Source organism: Sitophilus oryzae, unplaced genomic scaffold (genome assembly GCF_002938485.1).
Source record: "Sitophilus oryzae breed Bouriz unplaced genomic scaffold, Soryzae_2.0 scaffold_562_pilon_pilon, whole genome shotgun sequence".
Lineage (NCBI taxonomy): Eukaryota > Metazoa > Arthropoda > Insecta > Coleoptera > Curculionidae > Sitophilus > Sitophilus oryzae.
In genome coordinates this window covers 921,324-946,031 of record NW_022147154.1, presented here as the reverse complement: position 1 = coordinate 946,031, position 24,708 = coordinate 921,324, and the positions used below count along the sequence as shown (strand labels likewise).

The window sequence follows — 24,708 nt, the reverse complement described above, 5'->3', positions numbered from 1 at the left end:
ATGTAGTTTTTTTAAATAACAGTGAAAACATAACCTAAAAACATTTGTGCCTTTAGATGTAAAAAATCATATATTCTCCTGGAGAATGTATATGGAGAATTTCTCCATAAGAATTTATAATTTATTTTGTGTTCAATGTTACTTTGTATTTCGTAGAAAATACACTTTTGTTGAAAAAAAAATTGTCTTTTTTTCTGATGTTGTTTAACTTATACAAATATAATATAACTTCATACTTCCATGATAAGAACTTGGCTCGATTCTTGTTTAAAATCTAAATTGTTTATGTTTTGCTATATTTTTGTAGGTAGTTTTTAACGCAGTTTTTGTGTAGTTTTTGTGTAGTTTTTGAAGGTAGTTTTTACATTTTTAAAACGTAGTTAATACAAAAAACTACGCGTAGTTTTTGGCGTAGTTTTTTGCTTCATAAACTACTTAACAACCCTGGTTGCACTATATATGTATGTGTTGAAATGTCGCCCAAAAGCGCAACCTGGCGCAACCCTATTTGCATACAAGCCTTGTATATTGCACAAACCCCGTCCTGTTGAAGTAGTACAGTTTGTCCGGCCCCCAGGTCCAATTGTTATTTTACAGAAATACATATTTTAGCGTCTTCCCTCTCTTATTTCTCTATTGGTTGCAGGTAGAGATGGCAATGTTTGAAGAAACATCGATATCACAGATCGATATCACTAAATATCGGTAAGGATGATATCGATACTTCGATATCGGTGAGTAGTGACCTCAGACTCGTGACTATGGAGGGGATTTGAGATTTCGGAGCCGGCTAAAAAATCGATATTCGTTACATGACATCACAATATTACATCCATAAAATAATTAACTATTTATTACATCCTATCCTGTGGGATCATCTGCGCTCACCAGGGACTAGGGTTTTCGTTTAGACAAGTAAAATGGTTTGGTTTTCAGAACCGGAGCTCATTTTCGGAACCGAGAATTTCGGTACCACACCTTCGGGATTTCCCGGTTTTCTTGGTACTTTTCGGTACTAGCTAATCCTTGTTCAAAGATGGTGCACATAGAAATGGTGCAATTCGGCAATTACCAAGTAAGGTTGGTTTTCAAAAGTAAATTCAATAAAGTAATTAGTTTTTTACTCAAAATAATGTAAAATTTTATTAAGTATAATGTGATGATCGAAAAAAAACGGCGTCCAGTTGGCTGGGAAATGATCAATGACATTTCCCATATAAAATGACAGCGATCTTCATTTCATAGCCATCGTTGACGCCGTTTTTTCTCGATCATACGGTAGTTAATATGAACGCAAGCGAAGAAAATAACATTAGCCCGGTCAATTTGGAGTCTGGAGGTTGAGGTAGAAAAAATTAGTAACCAACCAATCTCAGCGGGAATGTGTAGATATGATCTTTTATTTACCCCTCAAAAGTCCCGTTCGGTCCCAGTGGAGGAAGTTTAAAAAAAACGGCCGCCATCTTGGATTTTTTTGGCTTTTTCAAATATCTCCATTTGTATAAGTTCTTTCGGAAAACTAAAGAGATGGTTTTTGTAGAGAATTAAATTTTAAAAATTGTTTTCTTATCATTTTTCCTCTAAAGTTGATATTAACGGAGAGGGCTATTTTTAGATTGTCTATTAGATATTTATTTCTACCTTATTTTATTAAACTGCTGGCAGTCATTGACATCCAGTTTTACAGCAGTCGACTTATATATAGCAGTCCATAGGCAGTCTTCTTCGCAGTCATTAGCAGTCGCTTGGCTGTAGAATGATATTTTGGCAGAACATGTACATTTTTTACTCAAGTGGACCTACCCCTCGGATTTGTGTGTCTGTATGCAAACATTCTATCCTTTTTTAATCTTTCTATAATTAGTGTTAATTTTTGACTAGTTTTATATCAATTTTTAGTAAATGCCGTCTAGAGATCAACCTCGCCAAAATTATGATCGATTGTCATTATCCCCAGCCGTCCTTGCCGCCGTTTTTTTTTCGATTACACGTGATAACCTTGTAATAACTAATAATACATTGAACAACATTCATACTAAATTAAAAAATATGTAATAAAAAAATATGTATATGTAATAAACATTTATGGCAACTTCAAAAGAAAAAAGAAACTACTTAGGAACAATTTAGAAATAATAGCATATATCACTACTTATTTTAGAAGAGTTTGATTTCGACTGCTAGAAAGTATCAAATGATTCCCCACGTAACAAAAATATTTTTTTAATTATTGCTGTATTAAGTCCCGAAAGTACCGCGATTTTGAGTGCCGAGTCCCGGTTCTGCGATGGCTCAAAAGAACCGGAGTTCCCAGTATCTTCGTCACCGGGATTTCCCGGTACTTTCGAGACCAGTATTTCCCGGTTCTGAACCCCTAGTGCTCACGTCATGCGAAGAAAAGTACGGACAAAAATATGCGTGCCCTATAAGATATTTTTATTCTTAATCTAAGTTTAAGACCATCCCCAATGGTATCCTTCTGTTCTATTTTTATCTATCTAAAGGTGCGTTTAGACTCTTATGTGTCCGCGAACGCTCAGTTTGACCGGTAATTTGTTTTGCGTGTGTGTTTGGGTGGTATTATTTAATTTATTTTCGTTTTCATCCCCAAAATTGGGTTTGTCACCAGCGACGATGTGTTCGATTGTTCTTCTTTTTAATTAAACTATGAACATATAAAAGTGAAGGCAGCCGCGGCTATTTATTGGTCGTCCATTGTTTTCACTAACACAACTCTGCAGTTCGCGAACATGTGGATTACTTCATTCTTCAAAAAAAAAATTCACAAAAATTTTTCGAAGAACAATTTTTTGAAGAAAAGTTTTTAAATTAAACAGAGGCGAGTGCGTAAATAAAATAAGCCGTTCGCGTATGCTCAGCTCGTGCGAGCTCAAGTCTAGTCTAAATGCACCTTATTATAGGTACTTTTATATGAATGATAGTCAACTCGCGTGGGTGCTCGGGTGCTCCAGTACCCACGAGAGGAAAACAGTGGGTGCAGAGCACCCACGAACGTAAGTGTCAAAACTAGTTAGTTTAGCAACTTAAAGCGACACTTATCTCATTCACCGCAAGGCAAGACGTCGCTCAAAAATAGTAGAAAGTTCTTCTGTACATGCATGATGCGCATCATATACTGTGGTAATTTTTCGAACAAATCAGTTTCAATAGTTCTAAGTAAGTTATGTGTCCTGTCCATTCTTAGTTTTCCAGCTTTTAAATCAGCAAACAAATTGACATGGGAATAATGATTTCCTTTAAATATAGCCAATCTTTGGTCAATTTTCTTCTATTAACTATATAACTGTTGTTTTTCTGCTTTTTCTTTATTGCACGAGCGAGTAAAATCCAAGACAGAACTGTATCCCGGGACGCCATTTTCACTCAGAAAAAAATGTGCTAAAGTGAGTGCGTCACTCAGTTCATTATAGATAAACTGATAAAACTGTAACTACTATAAAACTATAAAATGGCGTGTGGGAGACAGGCTGTAGTGCATGTTAAACTGCGCAAACTGGTCTGCACAGTCCGCCTTTGATAAATATCTGAAGGGAGTTTAGAGAGTTATTTAATAATTATAATTATTCTAAATTGGAAGCAATTTTTTAAAAATAATTAGGGGGCCGTTTCCTAGCACTTATTAAGGTTACTTTAAGTTAAGTGGAGCTTTGAAAATGACAAGCGAATTCAGGCGAATTTAAAAAGTTACAAATGAATTCAAATTCAAAGCTGCACTCTTAACTTAAAGTAACCTTAATAAATGCTGGAAAAACGGCCATTAAAAAAGCATTTTCTATTTTAGTTTTTAAAAAATGAAATTTCTGTTTTGAATCCCACAATATTGGAAAATATTAGTTATTAAAGCCCAAACAATCTTCATTTGATCATTACATATTAAAGTCTTATATCCGATTTTCTTTATATCCTATCTTTTTCATCGCACAAGCACAAAATAGGAATCAACTTGATTCCTATTTTGTGGCACAAGCAACGTCCAACCAAGGGTCCAACTGACTGATGCGAACACAGGAATTTATTTTAGGGGTGGCTCAAATAAAAAGTAATGTAAAATATGCCTTTTAGGGCGCCATTTTTATCCCAAAATCCTGGCACCATCCATAAAGCCAGGCAAGGCGCTTTTGTATAAGAGAAAAATAAAATCTGTTCTAGGAGTATGAAATTTTGCACAAAAGTTCTGTAGCGTGGAGTAATTGAACACTAAGAAATAATTTTCGGAAATTCGTATCTCCTATAAGGCGGTGAATCCATGGTGGAAACTGGTATATACTATTTTGTAAACCAGTCTTGTACGAGTATGAACATTTGCACAGAACTACCTTAAGTGACGAAAGTGGGCACTCAGAAACTATTTTTGAGAATTAATCCCGTGAAAGGGTAAAATTAGGGGTAAAACTTTGTAAAAAAATTGTTCAAATTACCTCTAAACATATTAACTTTTGCACAGATGTTTCTTGCATGACGTAATTGAGCACTAAGGAGCAATTTCTAGAAATTCGCATCATAAAAGGGGGTGAAACGAGAGGGTAAATATTGTAGGTATAAAAAAATAAAATCTGCACAGAGAAAATATGACATTTTGCACTTCTTGAGCGGCCTAATTGAACACTGAGAAGCGATTTTAGGAAATGCACGCATAAGGATCACAACTAGGGATCAAATTTTCTATAAATTAAATGTCAAATATGAAATTCTCAACTGAGGTTCTTAAGGGATGAAAGTAGAGAGGTAAAATTAAAGGTATAAGTTTGGACTAAATTTTGCTAAAATCGCTTTTAGAAGTAGGTATGAAAAATTACAGGTTTCTTAGGTGACATAATTGAATATTTTATTTTTTTTCTATAAAAGCTTTTTAAAACCTATCCTATAGTAGTATCAACTTTTGCAGAGATATGTCATCTCTTTTAAGTTATGAAAGTGAGTATTCAAAAGCGATTTTTGGAAATTCGTAGGATAAAATTAGGAGTGAAATTTTCGGTTCTAGAAGTATGAAATTTTGTACAAGGTTCCTAAGTAAGTATAGATACTATAAAAATCGATTTTTAAAAATTTATAGCTTAAGGGCGTTATATATTAGTACAGAATATCTAGCTATATTAGGGATGAAAATGTATACAATTATAAAATCGGTTCTAGCAGGATTAGTAATTCGGTGGTTTTATGGCAAAAGGTCCTATGTAGAAATTTTACTGCGATGTTATTATAACACGAAAAACGTGTTTTGGCCAAAATTTCGAATTCCGTTCCGTAAAAATCATATGGTTCCATTTGGGCTAAAAAGGTGGATCATCGAACTGCCATATTATATATGTAACAAGTAAAACGCCAAAATTTCGATATTGGACTTTTTTGCATAAAACCGCCGAATTTTATAAAATAAAATTGCGTTTTCAGTCAGAATCATCACTTTAAAATTAATTGTAAGTAGAAATAGAGTGAAATAAAAAGTGTATTCCAAACTCTACAACGGAATTGACTTAAAAATTTGATCAATGTTTTAGCGGGAGTAAGAGGTAAAGAAAAATTGAGGGATGAAATACTATATGATATCATATTTCTGCACATGTTTGAATTTGAGTGAACGACCCGTACAGGAGAGACATGTGAGAACAGATTGGGACTATTTGAGATGGCTATGTATTTTTCAGATTAAAATGAACTCTGTTAGGATTCAATAGTTTACAGTAAAATGACATGAAATTCGAAATGCCCTTTTTTTTGTTCCAATCATAAAAGGAATGTATAAAACATTCGAATTTTATGCGGACGGGTCGTGGGAAAGTCGCCGGAAAAAGCTAGTTTATTCTATAAAGATGTTTGTTGTAAATTTCTAAAATTCATTCCTTGCTTACTTTAAGAAAAAAAATTCTGGGATGGAACGGAACGAAAAGAGAGAGGAGACGTCACTATTTGGTCACGTGACGTACCGTTAGACGCCATATTGGCAGTTTAGTGCGTTGCCAGTGGATAACGACGTGATTGCGATTTTTCTACTGCTATTTTTATTAATGTACCATTATTTTCACATGAAATTTCTCAGTTTTCAGTCTTACAAAGCCTTCTGGAGCAAATTTATTGTACATCCATTTGAATAGCGCGGGTCGGTAAAGGTTTGTTCGGCTATTTACGATTATTCGGAATCAGCTCGGGATTCGACGTACAGATGTTTTGTGTTTCTCTTCTGTGATAACCCATGTGTCGTGGCGGGAATTCAAATATTCAAAACTATTTTACGGTAAATTTTTACAATTTTTATGAAAAATGGTAGCTCGCTTACAATTTTTATATTCTCTATGAATAAATTGATGAAACAGCCGAAACAGGGTCGGGTTTCTCCTCCAGTGGCGTAGAACTCGGTGTTGGGATTTTGTTATCATTTTCAAGTAAATACAGTGGTGGGGTATCCGTATTTTAACTGTCAGGTACACTTTTATTTGCCCGTCTAATGTCTAAAGAAAAGCAACTTTTGTCATAAAAGGTCCATTTGGGTTTCAATTTCAATGTTCTTTGGAGATTTGTTTTGAGGTTATAAACAAAGCTACTTTATCACATTTTATATGCAGGAAAAATATATTTCCAGTATTCTAATCTTGGCATGTCCTTAATTAAATTTAGAATTTTTGTTGGAGTTTGTTATGAACTTATTTTTTTACTATTAAACATTCCACACTATATACTAATTTAACTTGGTATCTGTGATATATAACTGTTGTTTATTACTTTATAGATCCATTAAATATATCCATATATATTATGGCAGAAAGGGAAGAAATGGGAGAAGTTGATGTCCATCCAAAAGAAGAAGGTTTGTGTACATATTTTTATTTAATATTCTTTGACTGGCCGTCGAAAGGCGCGTGGTCATCGTGAAACAAGAAGAAGTAGAAGATTTATTATTATTAATAAATTGTTTCTTTTAAAGGTATACTTTTAAATGGGGATATAACCAAAGATAGTAATATAGAAGTGGAGGAAACTGATAAAGAATTAAAAAGCGTTGATCTAAAGCAAATAGTAACTAGTGTGGATGACAAAAATGAAAGTAGTAATCTAGAAAATGCAGATGTTGCAGATGACGACAGGTAAAATTTTGTATTATTGTAATTAGCTGTTTTATTTAACATGAGTTTATTGATTTAGTCAAGAGAGTCATGGAAGCGAAGAAATAAAGAGTAAAGACAGTGAAAACTCTGGTTTTGGTAGTGAAAAAGTTGAAGAAAATAGTACTAATACAAATAGCAGTATTCCACAAAATGATGAGAACATAGAAAATAGTAATTTAAGTAGCCAAAAAAATGATGAAGAGAGCAGGTGAGGTATTTAGTTGTATATGTATTCAGAATTGTAGATTCAAGTATGTAATTAAAACAATCATTGGGGGGGGGGGGAAATGGTATTTTCCAACTAAGTGAAGTAAAAAACACCTTCTCTTGATTTATTTTCAGAATTACCTATAATGAAATATAGTTTCACTTTAAATTAAAATCTGATGGTTATATTATATAAAGTTGCCCTATTTACAAATATAAAAAACAAAAACTTTTTCATTGTGCAGATATTGTTTGATTAAAAACAAGTGTAACTCAACAGGTCATGAAATTGCATTTTTGATATAACTACTCTATTTAATAGCTTGTTACTTATCCAATAAGAATTGGTTATATGTCATCGGGCCAACATAATGTTATATAATAACATGACACTTTTTGGCTCATACTCAGTCAATCAATGCTTCATTGTTCTAAGTTAACTCTTGTTATAATATATCAATATCAGCAATATCTAACCCAACAATTCTATAATTAGGCTATAAAAAATACATTTTCACATTTAGTATGGTGCAAAGAAGTGTCCAGCACGTACCAATATGAATTTTGTGATGCTATTTCCATAAACGTGGAAGTTATTATACATTACATCACTTTTTGCCTAATTTTTAACAACAAAATTTAACTTTTCTTAAAAAACTATTAATTCATTCAAAACTTTTAACTAATAATTATATGAGTACTAGATAAATATTTGAATGACAAACTGGTTCCTCTAAGTTATTTTTGGTTCTATCACGAGAATCGGCAGCTATTGATTACAAATGACAAAAAAAAATTGTTTCATCTAGATGGCTGAAAATTGACATAGGTATTTACATAAAAATAAAAAAGAAACAACTTTTTGAAATGATGTTTTTCGAAATTTGGCCATTTATTACACTAAATGTCAAATTTAAGACATACCCGAGGAGTAAATTTTCTTATGTCATTTTTAATTTAACTCAAAGCACATAAACTATAACAAAAGTCAAATTTCACGTAAGCCAATATATAAAATAAAGTTCCATATGATTCGGACTTTTAATATGGGATTTTTCTTTAAATTTAGAATTTTTTAACTCTTTAACAAGTTTTTCGGACTTGTTTGGTTGAAACATATTCTTGTTGAGAATTGAACGTTCTACAAAAAAGGTCTCTAATATTTTTTTAATACATTTGTTGGTTTCAAAGTTATTCAAGGTTAAAGTTGTATTGATACATTTTAACATTTTTCAAATTTTTGAAGTAACTGTCAACTTTATGAGAATTTATAAGTTATCTCTATAAAAGTTTTTTATATTTTGTACAGGTCCTAATTTATTTGCATTAAACTGATTTTTTTTTAAATATTCGTAGGTTTATTGTTTAAAGATAATTATATTGTGTGAATTATAGATTTTTAACCTGAAAATTATTATTTTATTCTAATTAATTTACACACAGTATAATTAATTTTAAACAATAAAATCAGCTTAATGCAAATAACTTACGACCTGTATAAAATATGGTATAACTTCTATATAGATACCTTAAAGAAAGCTCCACAAAAATTGTCCTATGCAATTTTCACATTAAGTTAACAGTTGGATCAAAAAATTGAAAAGATGTTTGGAATCAATAAAAAATAAAATTATGAGGGACCTTTTGTTGTAAAGCGTTCAATTCTCTACATGACTATGTTGCTTTAAAACCAGTCTAAAAACTCGTTAAAGAGTTCTAAAGTTGAAAAAAAGTTTGCTATGTTAATCAAATGGAAAATTGAAATTTCCCATGTGGTACTTCTTAATATTGATATTAAGAGCTCAAACTTTCACAGAATTTTTTTCGTCATTTCCAACAACATTTTCAATATTATTATTATCGTCATTCTTTCTTCGGTTGATTTCTGGTAGTAGAGATCCCGAGCAGTGCATTAGTTGTCCCAAATTATGTATTCTTCTACTATTTCCAGTTTTGTGTTATTTATTAGAATGTCTTTTCTGTTTACTAGTTTGTTATATATTACTTTAGTTTTTGCTAAATTCATTTTGAGACCTACTTTATTGATGGCTGTATTTAGTTCGTTAATTTGTGTTTGTAGTTCTTCAGGATTATTGACAATTAGGACTATGTCATCAGTGAATCTTAGATGGTTAAGATATTCTTCATCTATTTTTAATCCTTTGTTGGTCCAGTCTACTTCACGGAAGATTTCTTCTAGTGTTGCTGTAAACAGCTTTGGGGATATTGCATTTCCCTATTGTACTTCTTTGCTAGTTAGGAATTCTGGGGTTGTTTTATATATCATTATATAGTATATTGGCGAGACTTTCTATGTAAGGCCTGTCAATACCTTGATTCACTAGGGTTTCTATTATTGGTTTAGGATATATGGATATATCGAGTCGACCACAATATTTTAACATAATTAAGAAAAAACATAATAGTCAGTTTTTTTTTGAAACAGTATACTGTATTTCGTATGTGTAAACCTAGATATAGTAAAAAATATTTTTATTTAAAAATAAAAAGAATATATATGCTCATAGAATGATTTTTGTTATAGGAGTAGCATGTCTGAAAGTAATAATCTGATAACTCAGGATTCCATTTCAACTGAAAATAGCAGAGATGGTATTAAAGAACTGCATGAGGAAGATGAAGATGACAATGTATGTTTAATTTTTTGGTTCTGTATCAGTTTTAAACTTTTGTTATATATTTGATTTAGGAATCAAGGCAAGATGGAAGAGATAGTAAATGCAGTTCTAAAAATGATATATCCGAAAATGGTATAGATGAAAGGATAACCAGTGCTGAAAGTACTGCTCAAGAAATACATGACGTTGATGAGGAAGATGATAAAAATTCAAGAGAAAAAAACGAAGAAACTATTGAATTAAATAGTGAAGATGAAGGTAACCTAGACTTAGACAGTCAGTTATATGTAGCTAATTTTTGAAAATACTGATTTAAAGTGGAAGTGTCTGCCATCTTAGATTTTACGTACGTCCAAAGGAAAAAACGGAACCCTTATAGGATCACTTTGTTGTCCGTTCGTCCGTCTGACAAACCTCTGCATCTCGGGAACGCGTCGAGTTGAAATTACAACTATATATTCAGCGCAGCTGTAAAAAAATCAAACTTCTAAGTTAACGTTAAAAAAGATACGGCCGTTTATGCCGCAAAAAACGTATATTTTGACACGCTCAAGGGAATTAAAATTTATAGGGTATTTTCCGTTGACCTAGAACTTTTTTTTCTCTTGTTAGCAAAATAGTGTAAGCAGTTTAATGCCAATTAAAAGTTGTCTCTTGATATTTTGTCGATTTCAGCCTCCTTGATGAGATAAACGCAATTTTATTAATTTGCCTTGTTCCAAGTCTAATAGCAATATTTAAAAAAACTGATTAGGTAAAATATATATAATTTATTAACTTTGTTTTTATTTTAAATTTATTAATTGTGATTAATAAAAGTGCGTTTATCTCATCAAGGAGGCCGAATTAGAATTGGGATCAAGAGATAACTTTTAATTAGCATTAAACGGCCTACACAATTTTGATATCAAAAGGAAAAAAGTCAGTGGCGCACATGTTTTTTTCTTGAATAATATTCTAGTGATAACCCATATGCACGTCTCTGATGAAATTATTGACACTTTTTTAGATAGTAACTTTTACCCCCAAAATTTCATTCAAATAACTAAGAGTACTTGGAAGAAAATTATAATAAATCGAAAGATTATTAAGACTTTAACACCCTGTAGCTACGAAACAAAGTAGAATCAGACCTATGTTGATATGAAAAATAAGTCTTATTTTTACGTGAGGAATCTCCCCACGAAAGATGGCACATGTTTTTTGAGACACCCTGTATATAAACGGAATTTGGTATTTAATACTTATCATCTTATCAGTTGATTTCAAAAAATTCGGACCGCAGCGCTCGAACGGCAGTAATCACAAGTTTTCGCTCTGTATTTCACGCCATCTCGGTTGCAATTAATGTTGATCGCATTAAAATAATATTGAAATTGGCTTTGAGATACTACATTTTGTGATACTGAGTTTGTGATAAAATTTACTCACAAAATTATTTCACAGGGTGTTTTTTAGGGCAAAAAACAACCCCTCGATTAATCCTGTATAATATGCCAAATGGTAAAGTATATAAAAAACTGAATTTACGAATTAAAGCTGATGTATTTATATACAGTTTGTTAACAAATCATAAAAATAGGGCCAAAAATAAAAAAAATATGACACGTTAAATTTGACGAAAAATTTCTTCGTTGCGATTTTTTTATCCGACTGTAGAACCTAAATCTAAATTTTCATGGGGTTAAAAAAATAATTCCGTTGATATCTTACGTTGTTATATTTGATTTTCATATTGTTACTTACAATATATTATCGACAAAAATATACATTTTGTAAGCTATTTTAGGTGATGTTTTGATTCTTGATTCTCCAAAAACAAATGGCACTACTGAAGTGATCAATCTTGTAGAGAGTCCCGAAAAGAAAAAACCAGAAAAAGTTAAGGAAGTCGTGGCCCCAAGACGGAGTTCTAGGAATCTTAATAAAAATAGAAGCTATGTTGAAATTGATAAAGAAGATACGCCTCCTCCAACATTAAATAAGGCTGAATCTGAAGAGTCAGATATTGAGGAAGTGTTGCCACAAGATCCTTTAGGTAGTTATGAACTTAGTAGCTTAAGTTTTAGAGACTATAAATAAAGCCACAACTTTTTTAAAGCCACAAAAATGCCGTTTGTGGCATCTTAAACCTGAACATATTAAATCCCATGTAAATTTTAAAAATGATGAATAATTTATATTATATGTTGCATAATATATGTATTATTAAAATTTCTTCTTTACAGCTGTTTCAGATCAGGTGACTGTAGAGCGCACATCAAGCAAAAAAGGTTCTCTTGCGCCCCAGTCAACGATTGTTGTTAAAGATACTAAACGGCTAGTGGAGATAGCAAATAAATCAAGTCCAAATACAAATACAAATGGAAAAAAGGAACCAACCTTAGTTATTATTGATACCAATTCGATTTTATCAGGCAAGGATTACAATTATTTATTTATTTATTTCTCTTAATACACACCTAGAAGGTTGAACACATACGTGTTAAAAGTATAGGTACAATTGCTTAATAAATAGCTTAGAACATAACAAGATAGCAAATAATCCTATAAAAAATATAGGATGTAAAAAATGCATGTAAAACGTCTCATAACGCAATTCTTCCGCTACAAAAAGTTGTGGGATCTCATCGATGGATTTATGCAATACTGGCACAACCCTAAAAAATGCTTTATTGTGACTTCGGATGCATCATATTTGGAATTTAACCTACTTTAATATGCAAGAATTGATTTTTTTATTTTCAAATCCGATTGGGTTTGAAAATAAAAAAGTTCCTTTATGCCTAAAAAATTCCAAATATGAAGCACCGGAAATCTCAAAAAAGCATTTTTTTGAGTTGTGCTGGTTTTGTATAAGACCATCATCATGTAAAAACCACTCAGTTTATTTTATTCTTATAGTAGTTTTATTCTCTTCTAATAGATAAAAATGTATATTGTTGTAAATTAAATTAGTTATACTCAATTTTTTTTCAGGCCATGGTCCCATTCCAGTTAATAAAAACACCCAGTCAGTTTCCTCCTCAGGTTTTACTAATATTTTACCTTTGGCCGTTCCAGCACAGAGTTTATATCCCCCTAATAATATGAGAGCAACAATAACTCCAATACCTGTAAATTCTACTCACGTATCTGGGAAAAGTTCTCCATCTGTTATGCCAACAGCACCACTCTTGCCTACCTTAACAGACGATATGTTTGTTGTCGAGGCACCATCATTTATTGGTAATATATATCATATTTATACTAATTCGTTAATTTTTCTTTCACTAGTTTTGGTAATACAGGGTGAGTCTTAAATAAGTAAATATTTTTAGGGGTGGTATATTTCTATCCACAAAGCTATGAGGGATTTTTGCAAAAAACACCCTTTAGAACTGCAAATTTTCCCACCTTATAATTTCTTAATCTTATACGTATTACCGTGCTTACAGTTAGAATAATTCTGTTGAAATTATTTATTACATAAATTTCATTGGACGCAATTTAACTATACAAAAGTACTTCCTTTGTCCCTTAGAGGGCATTAAATTTTAAAATAAGCATTTTTTAAGATATTAAGAACAATACAATGCCGGAAAGCTTTGCGCTTGCGCAATACGTCCGAATGGCATTAATCATAACCATACTTTAATGTTTTTGCGGAGGAACTAAGTAATGCCTAGCTATAGCCTGGTTACCAAAGCAGCTGTAGCTCCATTGGTAAGGCGAAAACATAACTTTCCATTACAAGAAATATTTTTTGTAATTCCGCTTCCAAAAACATTTTATTTTCAAGAAATAGGCGCGGTTTTTTACAAGAGATAAAAATATAGCAAATATTAGAAGGATCATTTTACGAAAGAAAAATCAGTCGTCGGTGAAGTTGGAAAATATTTTACTAAAATTTATGAAGGGGTGGGTTTTCACCCGTCCTATACTTTTTCTTAAATTTTATGAAAGTCAAATGTTAAAGCGCTTAGTAAAACACAAGTGTCTCATTCAAATCGGTTCTTAAAATATCTTAAAACATGAGATTGTTAAGTTTGATGCCCTCTAATTGACACACAAAGCACTTTTGCAAAGAGCTAAGTTGTATCCAATGAACTTATTTTGATTCCAAAAATACGTAGTATGTAGTTCTGTATCTATGGAATATTGGGACGCCCTGTATATAATATTTGTCAAATAAATTCCAAAATTTTAGTTCCCTACGTTTATGAAAAACCTCCTGTAAAAGCATTAAAGGATCTTATCAGTGATTTAAAAAAACAAATACAAGATAACAAAAAAGGAAAAAAAGAGAAGAGCTCTAATGAAGACCAAAAGGAGTTGGACATCAAAGCAAAAGGTAATTTTTATCTGCATACTTTGAATTTTGGAAAGAAAAATTAATTTTACAATTCTTTAGATGATGATGATAAAGCAACTTCTAGTAGTGAAAGTGAAGAAGAAAAAACCGAAGCAGAGGTTAAAAAGTCTTATTCATACTTTGAGAGTCCTTTAGGTATCCTATTTGTTTAATTTAATTTAATTGAAGTAGTGTTAGTAAACTTTTTCTGAAAAATCTGTTTCAGGCAATTTTTTTATTCAAATTGGTATTAATATGGTTCAAGAATATGTCCAGTCTGATTTATTAAAACAGCAGAAACGTAAGCGAGAACGCGAACAAGGCTCTAACCCAGAAACAAATAAAACCATTGCTTCTTTAATGAAAAATATTGAAATGAGCAAGGAAAATAATGAACATTTCAGGTGGGTATTAGAATGGAACACAGACGTTGGAAACATAGGAAATCCCATGCAAATTTTGAACCGTCCAAATATTGGCTCCCCTGTTGATTTTACAGCAAAGTCATAAATAGGTTTACTAAAGATCTGCGTATGTTGTATACATATGCCAAATTTGAACAATTTCGCACACGCCGTTTTTAACTAATTTAACATTCCTTAAGTTCACATATCTTAAGTCGTCAACCTATGATTGATTGAAATTTGTTGTACTGTCTACGATACTATGTTATACTACCTACAGTCAGTGTGCTTGATATGCGTTTTTGTAACTTAATACTTGTTCAAATTAGGGAAAAGCCTAAATGTTTAGGCAAAAAATATACCAAGCGTTTAGAAAATATAATTTGACATTGGCAAAATTATAAATTGACGACTTAAGCTATGTTTGCCATTCCCTGGTTTTGCATTGTTACCTGTTCAGATTTCATTTAAAAATAGATGCAGCTGTTCCTAAATTAGTTAAAAACGGCTTGCACAAAATTGTTCAATTTGGCATGTGTTTTCAGCATACCCAGACCTTTAAAAACTCTATTTACGACTTCGCTGTAGAATCAATAGAGGAGCCAATACTTGGACAGTTCAAAATTTGCATGGGATTTCCTATGTTTTCAACGCCGATGCACCACCCGGTATATTAAATATGAACCGCTAACGCCAATACATTCACCACATAAAAAATCAATCTACATAGTCGTTGCCATGTTGAGTCCTAAATTACTATGCCAACATTGATTGCCCTAAAATTTTTACGAATTTTAGACGGAATAATTGACGTTCTGGAAAATTAAAAAATTATAAGCTTGTGTATAGCGCTAATAATGAATTACAACAACTATTAGACAATCCTAAAGATAAAACACCTCCTCTACAAAGGTTGGGTATTTATGAAATTTCATGTAAAGATTATAATCAAAAATACGTTGATGAATATTAACTAGATTTAAGGAACATATGGCTCGGATAAGATATAAACTCTTACCTTGCTCAACATATTGTTGATAAAAATAATTGTATTGATGTTAAAATTAATCAAACAAGTTTCAAATTACAACAAATTAATTATTATGCTCGGTTGGTTTTGACTCACTTGGTTAGTTTTTGTCATGTTTAGTCGGTAGCAACTGAGCGCCTACATAAACGCTCAATTTGTAAATATTAGTTTAGTTTTAATCATCTGCTGATGATGCGTTATTAAAACGCCCGTCCACTGTTTAAAAGTAAAGGGGTTTGGTTTATTGTGATATAATAATAAGTTTTATTTTGCTGCTGTAATACCAAAGATTCCAACACTCAATTATAATATTATACACCTATATCAGAAAATATTTAAATTTTATTATCAGTGCACTGGTGAAATTGGAATTTAAGTGTTCCCAATTGAGCTCGATATGGCGACCATGTGTAATTTTTTGGTCGTGGTATGGCGGCATATACATATACATACAGGGTGAGTCTTGTGCAAATATTTTTAGGAGTATTATATTTCGACCCCAGAAACACGACTATGAGGTTTTTTCGCGAAAAAAAAATTGGAATTTTTTGAAAAAAATTTTAGAAATTTTTTTAGTTTTTAATTAAAAACCATAATTTTTTGATGATATGGCAACATAGGTGTAATAGATCAAATTTACAAGAAAGAAAACCCAGAAAAGAATTATTTTCTTGGAAATTTTCGAAGTAAAATAACTCGGTTATTTTGGACTTATTTAAAAAATGCTAAAGAGAAAATATGTTTCTTTTATCGAGATCTACCAGCCCTGAAAATATTTGCACTTATTTAAGATCCACCCTGTGTAAGAATATATGGTAAATAGCCCATGTACACAATGCGTGGAAAGTGAAGCCAAACAGATGAAATGGGAATATCAATCTTGCATAAGTCTATACTTGTCTTAAGGAAATAATCAATATTCTCGTAAGCGCTTGCGCTCATATTAAACATATGTTTTGAACTAACCTAAATTCACAATTATTTTTAAAATTTCTAATAATAAAAAAACTAGTTTTTACATTAATAATTTCTAGACTAAAAAATACATTATTTATTAATATTTATAAACCCTCAAATTCAACATGTCGATATTATTTCAAGAATTCTTAAAACCCTTAGCTTTGAGTATGCGCGATTTAGTTTTGAATTAGCATTAGCCCTAAGAATATAAAATATCCCAACCTGTTAGGACTAAAACCGGAGTCTCATGCATCCGAAATCCGATGGTACGACATCCGAAATTTAAAGTTATCCTGTGAAATAAAAAAAACCTGTCACATACATCCGAAAGTTCGTTCCGAAATTTGACAGTTTTGACATTTTTCTACTGCATTGAATAGATATTCATGTCATGTTTTATTGGAGACACACTTATAAAAATAACTTCCTCGCCAAATATCCCGAAATTGCCCACTTCCCACTAAACTTGTTTTTAAAAACCAATATTTTCAAAAAAAGTGAGTTGAAAAAATACACGATATCGTACAAAAGTTAAACAAAATTTAACTTTATACGACGTCAGACGATTAGTTAAAAATATCGGATAAATATTGGTGTCAAAATATTTCGACCAATAGGAGCACCCTCGGATCGTCGTGTAATCGGATTTCGGATGCATAAGACTCCGGCTTAAGGCTAATGTTAAGATCTTAGCGTTCTTTAACATTGATTCATATTCTTGGGGTTAGGACTAATGTTAGTGTTCGGGCTAAGGTCGGAAGCATGAACCCACCATGAAGGCGTGAATAGCAAGACGCTTGATTTACGTAGTAGATGGAAACTCTGAAAACTACTTGTATGTGTTAGTATGAAAATAAATCAACTAATCGCGAAGCACTTTCCACGCTTACGTAGTTCAAAGATGTTGAATCAAAAGGACCGACTTATGTGGATTTTGTATAACTCTATCTCAAAAATTTGGCTTCAATTTCTTTTCCTGGTTAGCGATATAAAACATCATTAAAGCATTAAATTTATTTTTAGAATGGAAGTCAAAAAGTGTGAATTTTGTAATTTTAAATCCGAATCGAAGTTGGCGATGGCTTATCATTTGGAAACACCCCACATGAAAAACTTTGTCTATAAATGTAATTTTTGTTCATATGAAGTTAGAAGTCCTCATGATATTTTATTTCATATGGAAGCTGAACATGCCGTGAGAGGTTTGTAAAATCCCTTACAGTAATAAGTACTATAGTCTGTCCAACGACAAAATCTTTGACAGTGACATTTTTCAAATTTGCATAGGATTTCCTATGTTCAGGTCGGCGATGCAACAGACTATATACATTTTTAGGTCATCTGGAACGAGCTCCAGCCTTCCATCAGTGTCCTTCGTGTCCTTTCGAGGACAATCAAAAAGGCAAATTGTCACGTCATTTAGTAGTATGCGCGCGCAAATTTAAACCAGATAGAAATCTCGAGCCTCCAGCAGATTGGGAGCCCCCAGCTAAAATCCCAAGAATGCCTAAAATGAGAGCAACTGGACTAAATGCAACAGTAGCTGCTTACCAGACTTTAGCTAACAAAGGACAACAATATCAGCTCTTGTCTAAGGTAAGTTATGTCATACTATTTTAACAGTAATTTTACAGGGTGTTTCAAAAAACATGTGCCATCTCCCGGAGGGAGATTCTTCAGGTAAAAATAAGATTTATTTTTCATATCAACATAGATCCGATTCTGCTTTGTTTCGTAGCTACAGGGTGTTAAAGTCTTAATAATCTTTCGATTTATTATAATTTTCTTCCAAGTACTTTTAGCGCTTCAAATGAAATTTTGGGGGTAAACGTTACTATAAGTGCCACATATTTTAATGCTAAAAAAGTGTCGATAAATTCATCAGGGACGTGCATATGAGTTATCACTGGAATATTTTTCAAAAAAAAACATGTGCGCCACTGACTTTTCTTTTGATATCAAAATTGTGTAGGTCGTTTAATGCCAATGTTATCTCTTGATATTTTGTCGCATTTGGCCTCCTTGATGAGATAACGCAGTTTTATTATTAATCACAATTAATAAAATTAAAATTAAAATAAAATTAATAAATTATGTATTATACCTAATTTATTATTAAATATTATTACTATTAGTCCATCATACAGCAATTTAAAATAAAAAAATAATGGTATTTAAGATAATTACAAAAATCTTAATTTTAAAAAGTTTTAACATCCTGTAACTTTTTAACTTTTTTTAGAAAAATATTCCAGTGATAACCCATATGCACGTCCCTGGTGAATATGTTTACATTTTTTTGGCTTTGAAATATGTCGCATTTATAGTAACATTTACCCTCAAAATTTCATTTGAAAAGCTAAAAGTACATAGAAGAAAATTATAATAAATTGAAAAAATATTAAGATTTTAACACCCTGTAGCTACGAAACAAAGGAGAATCGGACCTATGTTGATATGAAAAATAAACCTTATTTTTACGTGAGGAATCTCCCCACGAGAGATGGCAGATGTTTTTTGAAACAACCTGTATGTGAGTAAGTTATGTAACGAATTATGTGAGTAAGTTATGTAATAACCGCGTTAGCAAGTCTTGATCTTGGGTCGGTATTTACATATGCGTAAGTGGTAAAAATAACTCACAGAACTCGTTATATAATAAGATCGAAAAAAAATTGCGTCAGCGATCGCTATGAAATGAAGATCGCTGTCATTTTATATGTAAAATTATATGGGGAATGTCATTGATCATCATTTCCAAGCCAACTGGACACTGTTTTTTTTTTATATTATACGGTATCAAACTGGAAACATCTTTAAATTAAGGTTATCTGAATTTGCTATACTTTGGGTTATGATGATAAAAAAGAAGTTAATTTTAATATAATTTCAGATGCAAATACAAGGAACGCAAAATTCGGCCCTTAATAGAGGTCGTGGCAGACCCTCATTAGGTCCAAATCTGAAATCTCAACCAGCAATTAGACCTCAAGGGATGATTTTCAAGCAACAAACTGGTGGCTCCGTTTTAGTTCCTACAAGTTACCAGCTAAGTGGAAATCAAGTCTTTCAAGTGAGTAAATTAGGAAAATAGTAGAAATCACGAGCGTCTGGTAAAGTTTTGAGCTCGTACATAAATATCTAGGTATAACTGTTCTAGATAATTAGTTTTTTATGGTTTTAATATGGTTTCCTGTCATCTGTAACATAGTTGAACCTTAAATGTTAAGTCTTGAAATGAATCTAAAATCGTAAAGTCTGTCTATCGAGAGAAGGAACTATTTTGAAGACGACTTCTAAAATTGTGAGAAAATGCTCTGTTGCAGTCTATCTTTGATAGAGCATTTTTAAAAGCTAGATACCCCTATTGGCGGACACTTTTTCGTAAGCAGCTTTATAACATCATACACAGAAAAAAATAGCTTTAATTTGATATAAATGAGGAATGTACAAAGATATTAAAATATGAACAAAGATATTAAAATATGAGATATACAATGATTCATTCATACATTGATCTAAATCCTCATCACACATTGGTTTATGTAAAACAGCGAGTGTTGGCGAGAATGACAGCGCGTTAAAACTTAAACCTAAAATTAACAATTTAATTATAGAATTATATAATTAATTATAGAAAGATAACAGATAAAACAGGATAGAACGTTTCCAGGCACACAAATCTATTACCAAAAAATTACGTCTCCAATTTTAAATTACACCATTTAAAATTATTTTTACTCAATATAAAAATAACTTAAAACCTTAAGGCACACTGGCAGTTTATGCTGAGAAAATCTGTTTTTGTTTGTATCAAAACTTTGTAAAATTATTAAACGTCATACTTTGGTGTTATTAGTATGAAGCTAATTATATGTCAGTTAAGCAAAATAATTTGTTTTATATATATAAATATTTCTAAAAGAGTTATAAAAAAACAAAATGAGTGATGAGTGAGAACGTAGAATGAGTGAGAGGGGGGATTAACCACTGCGACCTTAAAGATCTATTGAAAATGAGTGATACTTCTACACATTATTTATTATATTGTTCTGTCAATTTTTCAGGCTGGTACTGCACAGGGGAAGAAGACAAACAACACTCCTAGTATTTCAATTACTCCTTTGCCAAGGGGGACTACAGCTTCTCCTTCTGTGACTTCTAAGCCTGGAGATACAAACTCTAAGAACTCTTTTGTTATATGCGAAATTTGCGATGGATATATTAAGGTAAGCTACTAACTAGAGATGGTACTAACTGAACGGTTCCTATGCCGTTCTTGGATGGATAGTTCCAAATACCTATTCCGACTGCTCCACCTGTGTCATAACATACTGTGATCGGGTAAAGCCGCCATCGCGCGTTGAGAGCGGACGTATTGACATCGACTAGTATTTAGAAACATACCTGTTCCGGCCTTCCCGCCCGTTACTTTTATAACATACAGTGACCGGGTAACAGTGGAGTAGTTCACCTCGCCGCGCTACTCGCCATTTATCGAAGATACTTTTTTTCAAGTTAATGCCACTTTTGATACCAATTGTTACGGATTCCTTGCGTTCTTAACTTAAAACACAAGATAAAATACTTACACTAATTTATTCTACAGCTATAATCACCAATAAAGTAATTAAATATAACACGCTAATAATTATTAATACAACGCTTTGTCCGATTTCGGGTTAATTTACCATTAAATCCACAATCCGTTTATTATAAAAACTGTCTCTTGAGTTCGCGCGCTTGATCTTTAAATACCCTAGATACCCGGATATTTCTAGTAATTTCCATTCTCAATTAAAGGATTCTTTTTTCTTCCAGAAATATATTTTCTATCATATCCGAGTTTGCTCACGTTCCTAAGAGATGGTGCACCTCCTTTTTCCACCGAAAGATGTCACCCTTAAATGCGCACTTAAATTTTTCATATGGAAAATAAACTTACTTTATATTTTTAAATTAATTTACTTTATTTACAGGATTTGGAACAACTTCGTAATCATATGCAATGGATACATAAAATTAAAATACATCCAAAAATGATATACAACCGACCCCCTTTAAATTGCCAGAAATGTCAGTTTAGGTTTTTTACTGATCAGGTATGTGTAATAAAAATTTGATTAACGATTTATATATAAACTGTTTTGTTTAGGGTTTGGAAAGACATCTATTAGGATCGCATGGTTTAGTAACATCTAGTATGCAAGATGCTGCAAATAAGAGTAAAGATTCTGGAAGGTGTCCAGTATGTGGAAGGGTACGTTTATACTCATTTATTTACTTAAAAGTTACTACTACTACTACTAAGTAAGTGGTTAAGTGACAGCCCATTCATCTTGCCTAACGTTATTAATTGATTAACTAAAAATAACTTATTTGTGTGTCTTATTAAGAGTAATCATAATCTGTCATTGAAAGAGATGGAGAGGCGTCTCATTAAGAAACAGACTTTAAAATATTTGATATAGCTTATAATAATATGTCTTCTTAATTTTAGGTGTATCAATGGAAACTATTAAACCATGTTGCCAGGGATCACAATATGACGTTAAAACCAGCTCATTTATCATATAAATGCACTGTTTGTACTGCTACTTTTGGAATGTACAAACAATTTGAAAATCATGTTTATTCAGCTCATAGTGTAGTTGCTAAACGTGTTATGGACAAAAAATCTACCTCAAGTGGATCACCTTCAGCAGCAAAAGTAATTATTTGTTAAAAAATATATCTATTTAAAATATATAGAAAGCGGCTTTGTTCGCTTCATGAGCTTTCGTTAATGACAATATATTGCTACTATACTGGTGAGGGAATTAAAAAAAAATGTTGGTAATTGGCGACTTATATTGCAACTTATTGGATTTATTTCACTCAAAATTATATTTGAAACACCGACACAACACATTGATATACAAATATTTGGAAATTGTATGAAAGTATATTTTGTATACAGGTTGTTAATTTTTTTATTACTCGCGGCAAGAGCTTTATGGTTCAAATATGGCAACCTCGGCCCGCTCGTCGGTATATGACGCGACGAGACGAGTCGGCTGAAAACCCTATAAGTGCATGCGTTCTCAATAGGCAGTGTTGCCATTCTGTTCCCCTATAAGAAACTGTCCAGTTAACAACCTGTATAAAGTACCGTATGATCGAGAAAAAAACGGCGTCAGCGATGGCTGTGATGGCTAAATGAAGATCGCCGTCATTTTATATGTAAAATTATATGGGGAATGTCATCGATTGTCATTTCTAAACGCCGTTGTTTTTATCATACGGTATTTTTTTTGCAACACTAATTTTTTATGAGAGCCACCAGTTTTTTTACCTTTTATTACTATTAATTTTTTTCTGAAAGTTATATTTTTATTTTACTATTAACTTGATCGAGAAATATCCACGCGTATTATCGATTTCGCAGCTCAAAAATCGACATTTGAGAATTGACCCCAGTATGAGTTTAATATGATGTACAGGGTGATTCACGGCCATAGTACGTTAGACTTTGGTGATACTAAAATTGGTGTTAGTTAAATAAAACACCCGGTATATTATTACATTTTTCGAAACTACTTTCATTTCTCATAACGTAAAAAATTCTACCACCGGTTCTCCATAAACGCCTAACGTACCGTCGCGTCGCCGTGAATCACCCTAAAATTATAGTAAATAGTGTATCACATAACATATAACATAAATCTTTTTTTAGAATGCAGATATGAAACCTTTGAAAATTAACGATGAAATTACAATTATACCTCAACCTCCAAAATCCACAAATGGCTCTACTAAAGAAGACAACAATACTTCTAAGGTCAATCCAAGTACTAGCAAAAGTAGATAAATTGAGACAAATAAGAAAAATTCTCCAGTTAAATTTTCAGTCTAAAGATGACAAGTGTTGTCTTGTACATTCTTTTGTCTTAATATTTGTTTCTATACAGGTGTGTATGGTGAAGTAAAAGAAACAAGGCCTTGTTGAGAATTAAGCTTGTATTTATCAAATATAATTGTGAATATATAAGTCACTTATTAGTAAGTTTAGTTTATATTTAGTTCTTTACCTTGACACACCCTGTCCTATAATTTTAGTTCATATAGATACATTTTTTTATCATTTTTAGCGAAATTTCGTCAAATTTAGTATATTTCTTCATAAAATTGTATATAGTTAACATTATAATATAGATAAGTTAGAAAATGCGAGAAACAGTAAGTTGATATAAAAGATATAAGAGAGAAACTATAAATATTTTAGGTTGTGGAAGTTTTAAATGTGTTTCTATTTTTCTAATTAAAGTTTTGTTACAATATTTACTTGTATGTATCCGCATATTTATAATAATTAGAAGGTCTCAAAATTAAAAAGCTTTGGCTATTCATAGCTAAACAAATTAAATGTAAATTATCACAAGAATTGTTAACTGTTAAATATCAAAGTCTGATTATAACATTTAAAAATCTTGATCTTAATGGTATGGTAATTAAATAAACTGTCCTCTTGCACATTTCAAATACTGCATTTTTTTATTTATTGTATAGTGCTGTACTCGATTGTGTAAGAAAATATAATAATTTTTAATACTCATATTGTCTATTTAGATTCCTACTTAATTTTACACACTTCCAAGAAAGATATAACGGAAAAACAACTCTGTTAAAGGTTTTACTTTTTCTAAGGATCAATAAGTTTTTCAGTGAGGAAAAGGAAGCAGAAAGATGGAATTTAGAAGGTATTTTGCCGACGATAACTGTTGAGTTATTTTTATTTGACGCCGACATTCACCGATAGTATCGGTATCAACAAAAATACGTACTAGTTCTATGGCCACGGAATATGGGGACGACCTGTATAATAAGATTTATTGACGATGATTCTTGGCTAGGATAGTCAATCGTTTTTGCGATTAAATCCTTAACCCAAATACTGTCCTCCATTCACGCAGTTGTGGAGCTCTGAACTGTTTAAGAACGCGATACTCTCACTCCATTCAACTGAGTCATAAAG

The 24,708-nt window shown here is 31.8% G+C and overlaps 1 protein-coding gene across 4 annotated transcripts; it reads left to right on the top strand.

Moving 5' to 3' along the window:
• The first annotated feature begins 5,923 nt into the window (after positions 1-5,923).
• On the top strand, positions 5,924-24,213 carry LOC115887336 (MOG interacting and ectopic P-granules protein 1). 4 transcript variants are annotated; one of them, XM_030906744.1, is made up of 20 exons: positions 5,924-6,253; positions 6,746-6,823; positions 6,941-7,100; positions 7,159-7,329; positions 9,874-9,979; positions 10,039-10,225; positions 11,820-12,005; positions 12,196-12,384; positions 12,947-13,195; positions 14,157-14,300; positions 14,361-14,456; positions 14,527-14,704; positions 17,718-17,896; positions 18,031-18,290; positions 19,588-19,767; positions 20,762-20,923; positions 21,674-21,796; positions 21,850-21,954; positions 22,195-22,404; positions 23,410-24,213. In XM_030906744.1, the coding sequence occupies exons 2-20, from the start codon at positions 6,772-6,774 to the stop codon at positions 23,542-23,544; spliced, it is 3,072 nt and encodes a 1,023-aa protein (XP_030762604.1). In that variant the 5' UTR covers positions 5,924-6,253; positions 6,746-6,771; the 3' UTR covers positions 23,545-24,213. The 4 variants fall into 4 exon arrangements, with proteins under 4 accessions (XP_030762604.1, XP_030762601.1, XP_030762602.1 ...); XM_030906741.1 differs by having other exon boundaries at positions 11,757-12,005; XM_030906742.1 differs by lacking the exon at positions 5,924-6,253 and adding an exon at positions 6,313-6,440 and having other exon boundaries at positions 11,757-12,005.
• The last annotated feature ends 495 nt before the right edge of the window (positions 24,214-24,708 follow it).